The sequence below is a fragment of the Anabrus simplex genome, chromosome 12, assembly GCF_040414725.1.
Source record: "Anabrus simplex isolate iqAnaSimp1 chromosome 12, ASM4041472v1, whole genome shotgun sequence".
Lineage (NCBI taxonomy): Eukaryota > Metazoa > Arthropoda > Insecta > Orthoptera > Tettigoniidae > Anabrus > Anabrus simplex.
Window position 1 is genome coordinate 57,973,537 of NC_090276.1, and position 10,150 is coordinate 57,983,686.

Here is a 10,150-nt window from a genome sequence, read left to right on the forward strand (position 1 = left end):
ACAGAACGCGTGTTCCGGAATGTGGAGGGGTAGCTTTCCGCACTTACACTCACTTTGGTCGGTCTAGAGTGCACTTCATAACTGCTAAGTTGAATGAAATCGGAATTCTTTTGTAGACAATCTTTTAAGGAATGCCGTGATAACACGCAACAGGCAGTGTGCGGAAAAACAGAATCCGCGAACACTGGCGATGCCGACAGTTGACGGAAAATCGTGGCTCATAATAAATTCGTAGGCACCGAACAATATTGTCATTGCTGATGGAACTGCATTGCTTATTTTAATGCAAGCCCAAATGGTCTTATGGTTTTAAAGGAGAAAGTGCCAGCCGGAGAATCGTACAAGGGTGGGGGATGGGGGTCATTGTAGTGCGTTGCAATGCACATGGAAGCGAGAAACTTTATCGCCTCGTCATAGGAAAGTTTGATAAGCCACAATGTTTTAAGGCCGTTGGGCACTTTCCATGCCAGTACAAAGCATCTAAAAATGCAAAAGAGTACAGAAATCCAAAAATAATGCATTTGCACAGGGGAACCAGCATAATTTATCCTCGTCATTAAATTGTGTGATTTTTTTCTTTCGTTGCGTGAGGTTATGTTTGTCAGTGATTTATCCAAGTGCATTCTTTGAACATTGCAAATGCACCTTGTTGGATACATTTCGGAAATAGTTTTCTCCATGGCATTTGAAAGGTTTAAACTGTGAATCGAGGTGATTGCATGTATTAATGGATCTTAGAATACTTTGTGACGTGACAAATGTTTACATTTCTGAAGTACGAGGGAAGTGTCACGACGGGAAATCGTATAAGGATAGAGTCATAGGAAAGTTCTATTTTAAGGGCATCGGGTACTTTCTGTGTAAATGAATAAAGCACTTGCACATGGGAGCCAGCATAGATTTCTCCTCGTCTTTGAATCATGCCTTTTTGTTTCTCTCTCGTTGCGCGAGGTTATGTTTCAATACTGTAAATGCACCTTCTTGGATACATTTTGGAAATAGTTCTTTTTTCATGGCATTTGAAAGGTATAAACTGTGAATCAAGGTTAACTGCATGCAGTAATGGGCCTTAGAATATTTTGTAATGTGGCAAGGGTTGGTACTTCTGAATTTAGAATTGGCGGTTAATTTGAAATCACGTAATTTGAAGTCCGATTTTTGAGTCCCAACGACTTCGAATTAACAAGGTTTTACTGTAATAAATTAAAGTTCTCATGAACTATGATTTATGTCAAATACTAATCACAGGCATGCGAAGAGCTAGAAAATCAATATGCCAATGGGGTAATACTTCTTCATTTGTGAAATAGTCATAATAAGAAATACCAAGGAGCTTTCTGAAGTAATGCTGATGGAAAACACTTGGCTGCTTAATCATCGACAGTGAATTTCCATGTCTCACAGCCATGTAATGCAATTGGCATAACGAGGTTCTTGGAACAGTTTAGTTTTCTTTCCATGATTTATGACTACTGATGACCGAATTAAATGCATGTGCTGAAATACAGCTGACATTATCCCTATCTGGCAGTTGACTTCTCTGTCTACACTTCCATCATTACAGACGATGCTCACCATCAGTATGGTAATCGGTTAAATCATCACCATTAACAAACACAGCATTGGAGTTAGGAGGAAGGGGAGTTAGGGATTGGAATAACTTACCAAGGAAGATGTTCAATAAATTTCCAATGTCTTTGAAATCATTTAGGAAAAGGATAGGAAAACAACAGATAGGGAATCTGCCACCTGGGTGACTGCCTTAAAGGCAGATCAGTATTGATTGATTGGTCATTATTCTTATCGCGTGAGAAGCAAGTGGTTGCAAGGAACAAAAACATCAGAGAACCTATAGCATGGATAATATGAACAACATAGGAGGTAAATGGTGACATATTCAGAAACTACAGTGAAGTCAGATTTCTTTCGGCCCAGGCTGGCACAGCACTCGGGACATAACGATTTGAAGGTCATGCTGGTCATGTTGTTGCCATGTGGCTGGTTAGAGTGCAGCTATCGTGAGTGCCAGGTGATGTGCCATGCCAGCCAGTTCTAAACCGCTAGAAAATCTGACCTCACTACACATACTTTTTCTAAAGCCATCTCTCCTATACAACTGAACTACAAGCCATTAAATAACTGACTGCACCATGAACAACACAATACTCATCGGCACTCTCAAAGATCAGAATTCACTACAGAACTCTATGCCCCAGACTTCTACTTTGAGTATAATGCAAAAATGAACAGATTCAATGCATAGCAGCCTGGCTCACTACACTTGCTTATCCTGATTTTTTAAAATAAGTCTTTGTATTTCAGGAACTACATTGAAACAAGTACATTTCGTTAATTACCTTTTCTGTTGCCTGGCCTGGAGGTTTGCTCTGCTCTGGAGGTGGAGAGCCATCCACAACCAGCTTCTCTAGTTCACCCACGAGGCAACTCATCTGCGAGCCTGACGAGTCAAGGGAAAGCTTCTCCAGGTCTAGTTCCAGCTCATCCACTCCATTCTTTGCGCCATCCATCTTCTGATGCTGCACCAGATTTGGCTATGAAAAGAACACAGCTTTTCTGTAGACAGAATTTTTATAATTCTTCCCCAATCTAACAAAGATTGCAGTGCAAGATCATAAACATGAAAAGTTGACTCATTTTCAGCAGACATCGATGTTTCATTGATCATGACATGCAAAATTAATACCTGTAACTGTAACCTATTAACTTATTTTGCAAGAATAGCACCCCTTGCCATCAGATGTGAAGCAGCTGTACAGAGAGCGGAACAAAAAATCATTCCTGGGTAAACATCCATTCATCCACTACGCAGTCACTAACCTCACCTTGCAGAGAGAGCTTCATGCAAGCAATAGATTTCACAAACCAGAAATCCCAGTTGGTTAATTGGAAACATTAAAAAAATATCCGTTGACTTCTTCGGTCGGCCATAAGAAATTTTGAATACATTACCTGGAAAAGTAACCATTAAAAATCTATCCCGTGTACCCCAATATTAGTACCACACGTCACCACTTGTATCACTAACATCTACGCAAGGAATGACTGTCGTTTGTTTACTTCTCGCGGAGGACGCGATCGGGCGGTCCACAAGGCTGCCAACCTGTCTAGTTAGGAACTAAGATAGGCACTAATTCTATGTGGGCTAGTATTGAAAAGGTGAATTACACCTTTCTTCTTGCCGTGCGGACAGTATGTGCCACGGCCATAGAAAAAAGTCTCTTGAAAGGAGACTCAACAAAGAGATTGGCTTAGGGAGATACCATGCACTTCTTTGCCTGAGGTCCTAAGTCAACTCAAAGACATCATATTATGACAAGAAGATCATAACCATATTTTTTGTTATTATATGTATTTTAATGTTATAATTATTCCTGCAACATTGTCTTTGTCTGGTATACATGTTTTAGTTATCACATGATTTGTTTAATTTTTATTTGGCTGATGATGGCCACTAAGTGGCTGAAACTAGTCCCAAGATTGATATAATCATATTTACTTGATATATTGTATTGAAACTGCACTTCAATACAGAACAAAAATGAAATGTACAGCTTATAACCAACACAGATAGTCTGATGGCGACGATAGAATACGAAAGGACTAGAAGTGGGAAGGAAGCGCCCGTTGCCCTAATTAAGGTACAGCTCAGCATTTGCCTGGTGTGAAAATGGGAAACTACAGAAAACCATCTTCAGAGCTGTCAACAGTGGGGTTCGAACCCACTATCTCCCGAATGCAAGCTGATAGCTACATGACGCAAGCCCCTGCAACCACGTGCTCGGTCTAACAAACTTTTAATGGGCTGGCTAGTTTTCTTTTAATTTTCTGTTATGTCATTTTTGTGTATGTGAACGTGTTTTGTAAAACTATATTTAAAAAAATATTTGAGCTTGCTCTCAATGTGTATAATTTTATGAAGAAATAAGGATAGGAGTCAAAGAATAAAATGCCAAGACCAGTAGAGAAAAAGAACATAACAGGAGGAAAGGTACAAAAAGTCAAAAGCTTCAAATATCTTGGTGAGATGATCCAGTCTAATGACTTAGAACAGGAGCTAATCAAGGCAAGAATCAGAAAATTGGAATTAGCATACCAGTTGACGAAAGATGTGTACAACAAGATATCATTAAATCTGAGAACAAAACTAAGGCACTATATCACCATGATCAAACCAGGACTATACACTGCTGAGACTTTGGATTTAACAAGCAGAGGATTGCTAGAACAACTGGAGAAGAAAGAAAGATCCTAAGGAAGATTCTGGGACCTATTTTGTTGGTGGACAACGAAGATTAAGACCTAACAAAGAGTTAAACAAACAGACTGAGGGAATTATAGAGTCGATGAAGAAGAGACTAATGCAATTTTATGGACATCACCTACGTATGAATCAAGAAAGGCTGAATCGAAAACTCAAAAATTTTTATGGGGAAAAAAATTGTTCCCGGGTGGTTTATGGAGATACATGCTGATATGGAGAGAATGGGCATGTCATGAAGACATCCAAAACAGAAACAAATATAGACAAGGAAGGAATTACCACCAAAAATTCAAAATCAATCAATCATCCATAAAACCAAGACTTCATCATCTGCTTCAAACTTTTAAGAACAAGATTTTGTTTACAGCTCAGAACATATTGTCTTTGTCCACACTACTGGATCATTCAATGACCTGTGTTTTTATTATAAGCATACATGAAGACATCCTTCAGTCAAATAGAACATTCTCAAGTGAAATATGAGATTGTCATGTTGGTACGAACACTTCATTTTCATGAACACAGGATCCAATGTGGCATCATGTAACAGAAGTTTCCTCACAATTATTTAGCATTGTACATGTCAAATACTCTGATTCGTTAGCACTTCATGCACTCCATATTTAACATGAGAAATAAAATATTATAGCAAATAATTATGATTCCCCATGCACACTTTTGTTATGTTGCTGCAAATGTTTCTCGGGACTGCAAAGTGCATGAAAGATGGGCACAAATATCTACAACACCCCACCCCTTTTATTTACATTCACCCATGTATCTTTTCAATTTTCTTTGTGTTCACTTATACGTATGGTAAAACTTTACTAGTGGGGGTGCAAAAACGAGGTTAGGAATCCCACATGGCGTGGCTCGCATGACATCGTACCACGCTACACAAGGCTGCCAACTTCGGTGTAGCTTCCCATTGGTCAGGATAGGTTAGTCGACTAGCAAGTGATAATTCCATTGGCTAGTCACAAGACTGCTGGTCTGGGGGCATAAGACCCCAGGTTAGAGCCGCGAGGTGGCCCATAAGCCTCTGGTATCCCCTGCGAGTATTGGCTAGTGACAAAACTATTTGTCTGGATAGGTTAGACTGTTGACACTGACTTACCCACTATGACTGCAGATAAAATTTGCTCGTTGCTAGTAGAAATTCGACTGGGGCCTGTTTTCTAGAAATAAGTATGCTGCGAAACATGTAACATCACAGGGGAATGTTTCCACTCCAAAAATGTACCCATCTTGGCTGAATACTTGTAGGCATGTTTCTGGCACACAAAAATGAATTTATTTCCCCACAATTTAACTTCCAGACCTCTGCCACAAATTCCAAAAAGATTCAATCACTTAATTAACCTGCGACTAACTTCCCAGTGAATTTAACTTGTCATGAACTGAATGTATTAACACCGTGGATAATGCAGTTGCATTCTGCACACACCATAAAAAGACTTTGCAGTTTCATCAATTTCACGGAATGTGGCAGCCATGGTCCATAGCCAACAGAGCACAGATTTTGTACCATTTTCTCCTTCCCAAACATGCACCTTTCCAGTAAAATGCCACCATATGTATAAAGTAAATATGCATGTAAGAAGAAAATATTTTTCCCCCATTAATTATCTTGGTAAAGGCCTATTTACAATTCTGACAGCATATGACATTAGAATACCCAGTTGGTTGGAGTCATTCTTTCCTGGTCATATATGTCACTCAATCCTTCAAACTAAAAGAACAATCTCACTCTAGTAACAATTGCAGTGTAGACAACACTAAAATTGAAATTGCATTTTCACACACAGTAATTAGGCCTTCTAAATTAGCAAATTATTGGTGTGTGTGCCGATTCCTTTGAAGGTCTACAAGAAATAAGGTAGAAATATACACCGTGTACCTCAAGCTTTGCAGTATTATCAGGAGGTAGAATTTATGCTAATCATATTGGAATTCCTCTTTGAGGAGAGATGTCTTCATTGTGATGTCTGGGAAGCACCACCCCACTCCCAGAAGTACATTTACTTTTATCTGACGTCATTCCCGTCAATCATAACAAGTTGATTCTATTACCAACTCGGGCAGAATAATAGCACAAAGAAATAGAACATGTAAAGGAAAGAATGTGGCATACCAGATAAGAATAAAGAATTTGTGCGCTCTCGCGTCTAAGGGGAAAGAGCTCTTAAACAGCGATTTGGCAAGATAGCCCACGAAGTGGTGTTTCTTCCTTCTGAAGCCTGGAACGGAGTATCTGCCATGCTTCAAATGTTGCCACCTGTTTTTTATATTCTGCGTGTGCACGGCAGGGCGATCACTGGGCATCACCCTCCTATTCCCTCTATGCACATGATCACTCTATTTTTGGTGTCCGCAGACTAAAGAGAGGGGTTGATCAGAGATGCACAAATCCCTCATGCTCTAAGGGTGTTTTACCAAAGCTGTAATTCAGCTTTTCACAACTAGACCACATAGTATGCGCTGCTACGGCCCTAACCAGTGCAGCCCAATGGTGAACAAGGCCCAAGGCGGCTTTGTGGGCTTACACCCCCAGATCCCCTTTGCTTGTCCCTATATCACTCATCTCATCCAGACCCTACCCTAACCTATCCATACAAATCCCCCTATTACTATAACTTCCATTCTTTCCTCTCTTCCTGGGGGCTTACACCACCAGCCTCCTCGTTTTAGTACCTAACTAGAGAGGTTGCAGCGCCGTCAACCACGGTGGTGGTGGTTATTGTTTTAAGAGGAAGTACAACTGGGCAACCATCCTCTATGTAACACTAATCAGAAGGAAAAAATGTAAGGGGTCCGACACTTCGAAAAGTGAAGGTATCGGCCAAAGAAAGACAAGGGCCACGAAGGGCGTGAAAATGAAAGACTCCCTAGCCCTCGCAAACCTAATAGCGTCGGGGTCGGAAAAGAAAAAGTGTTGACCAAGTGAGGTCAGATAGGATAGATGAAAGTGAGGAGCCTGGCACAAGTAAGTGGAAGCAATGCCAGGACTCAGCGGAGGACCCCGTGGTCGCCAACCCACGCTCCATCGTTCAGAGTCCCTGTGGCCCCTTGTAGTCGCCTCTTACGACAGGCAGGGGATACCGTGGGTGTTATTCTACCACCCCCATCCACAGGGGGACCGTCAACCACGTCCTCTGCGAAAAGTAAACAAAAGGAAGTCATTCCGCGTGTAGATGTTAGTGATACAAAGTGGTGACCCAAGGCGCCTAATGTTGAGGTAATACCAATATAAATGGTAAGTTATTGGACATTATAAATTTTCCAGCTAACTCATTCCTGGTTGCCAGCGTTTCACCCCAGTGTGCTAAGTTGGGCTCATCAGTTGGTAAATAGCACACCCACCAAGACGCATGGCTAGTGCATACCGTGCAGGCCACTGCATAGGCTACTTGCAGCCACCGACAGTGCCAATGCACTACGAGAAACTTTTTTTTTTGCTATTGGCTTTACGTTGCACCGACACAGATATGTCTTATGGTGACAATGGGACAGCAAAGGGCTAGGACTGGAAAGGAAGCGGCCGTGGCCTTAAGGTACAGCCCCAGCATTTTCCTGGTGTGAAAATGGGAAACCACGGAAAACCATCTTCAGGGCTGTCGACAGTGGGGTTCGAACCTACTATCTCCCGAATACTGGATACTGGCCGCACTTAAGTGACTGCAGCTATCGAGCTCGGTGAGAGACTTTCTCTCATCAAAAATTGATGCCTGCCTGGCTATCAGATGATATAGATATAGGACAGTACAAGGAGATTATAAAGAGAGCCTCAGTTCTTTTTATGTGATGCCTCTTCTCATACATAAACTGAAAATGTAAAATGATTTTGTTTACTTATATTTAAGACAGGTCTTGCCAAAAATTTAATGCAGTAACAAATACTTAAGGGCTATATCCCATGACAGTAGCAAAAAACTCTCAAATTCTTACATTTCTTGACCTGATACTTGAAATCATAAGTGCTAGAAATAAGTTGAGTTACAGGATTATTGCTAACATGAGGAACATGTCCCCATTTCCTCCTCTTACTCTACTGATTCAACACTCCAATACAAGAATATTTTTTACTGCTTGATAACAGTAAGTTTTCCACATTCACCAGGGACTACCATAAGACAAAGACTACTGAAAACTATAACTTCTTGGAAAATCTTATTTTTTTAAAACTGTGATTTAGGGTCTGTTGAAATGATTGCATAATATTGCAATTGAATATTTTAGAGCATTAATTACAATTCTTACAACACAGACTAGCAAAGAACCTCGTCTCAGTGCTATACAATACGGTAACCCTAATGAATACAGTTCACACGAAAATATATATTTCTGTTAATGTACTGCACAGCAGTATGATACTCAGGACTTCACTGGATTCAAACCTTCACAAAAGAAATTCATCACATGGAAAAACGTCTTGCTTTCCATATGTAATATAGCCTTTTTACAGTGAAATGTCAAAACTAAATTACAATTAACTGCGCTCCTTTGTTTGTATTCCACAAGCTGGTTCCTCCTCCTCCTCCTCCAGCAAATGTGTTCAGCAGAAAATATCACAAAACTGATGAATATGAAATCATATTGCCTTAACGCATTAGAATATTAACTTTTTAATTATATAAAAATATCAGTTTATTTTTCAGTGAAGCGAAGAAATGTACGAAGATGGAGTAAAGAAAGAAATCGTGCTATACAGGGCGTGAAAATACCTGCGCCTCACAAGAGAAATCGGTGGCACGTCATGAGAAACATGCCAGTTAAATTTCGGCTGTTTCACCGGGCACAATGGTAGACGGAAAGCCGGTGTACCCAGGCAATCCTTGTGAGTTAAATTACTGATGAGTAAAAATGCCCATTCAATCAAATAATGTATGCATTATGTCAGTACAGTAACACTGGATTCACTTTTCCTACTTCAATATGCGATTAAAAGGCGAATTCCACAAAAGCATCTCGTATTTTTACAGCTGCGTCTGTTAAAACACCTATAGATCTGCCGTAACAAACAAACACTAACATAGCTATAATTTAGAAAACGACGCATCTTTCTTCTAACCTGTTTTCGTTCGTAGAAACACGCGCCGCTGAAATTTGCTACAAGAATGTTTTTTTAAATTTGGCAACCACAACACAAAATTGCAACGAAGCGGGAACACCAGTGTGACAGCCCGTCCGCAGACAACTTAAAATGGCGTATTTTTCCATTGGCTACGTACAGCTTACCAACATCGTCACCATAACATTTCTTTAAATAGTTGGGGAAACAAACATTTAGCTTTATCTCATTGAAGAATACGGCAGTCTTACTTGTAATTGTTTCTCGAAGTCGTAATATCGCTCCTTTGGAAGTATTTAGAGAGTAACTAGTTAAGCTAAATTGATAGTACTGTTGGTGTACCTGCTCGCTGCAGAGAAATGCCCGGGCTGTCTCAAGAAATGGGACTGACCTATTGTTCTCTATTTTAATCCAATGAAGCAGGTAGAATGGACTGACAGCCACGTGAGTGCCAGTTCACTCAATAAATGATTATCACCGGCACATTTATCCCCAACAGTAACACAACAGACCACAGAGTTAGTTATTGCTTCCGCGATTTCAAGGTCTGTAATCGTAATTTCAGCTTACTTGAAATTGGAAAGTGGGACGATGTATTGATGATGTAGTTCGAGTGCATTAACTCAAGAGGCTTGCTGAATTCTCTGAGAGTTAAGATTTAAACCACAGAAAGCGCGTTCCTTGAATTGTAAATATCGCTAGTTGTTCACTGTTCTTTTGCATTTAAAGATTTAAATCCCGAGCGAGTGGCCGCGTGGTTTGGGTCACGTAGCTCTATCAGCTGCATTCGGGAGATA

The 10,150-nt window shown here is 40.4% G+C and overlaps 1 protein-coding gene across 3 annotated transcripts in view; it reads right to left on the reverse strand.

Annotated features, from left to right (window-relative positions):
* The window catches only part of LOC136884191 (uncharacterized), a 28,532-nt gene extending 18,858 nt beyond the window's left edge, over positions 1-9,674 (reverse strand). The window contains exons 1-2 of one of the 3 annotated variants that reach the window (XM_067156228.2): positions 9,605-9,674; positions 2,358-2,552 (exon numbers count right to left, since the gene is read on the reverse strand). In XM_067156228.2, the coding sequence (XP_067012329.2) occupies positions 2,358-2,528 (171 nt within the window). In that variant the 5' untranslated portion in view covers positions 2,529-2,552; positions 9,605-9,674. Of the gene's footprint in view, positions 1-2,357; positions 2,553-9,211; positions 9,296-9,353; positions 9,473-9,604 lie in introns of those variants that run through there. The other 2 variants (XM_068229928.1, XM_067156229.2) reach the window with 2 other exon arrangements.
* Positions 9,675-10,150: the final 476 nt, after the last annotated feature.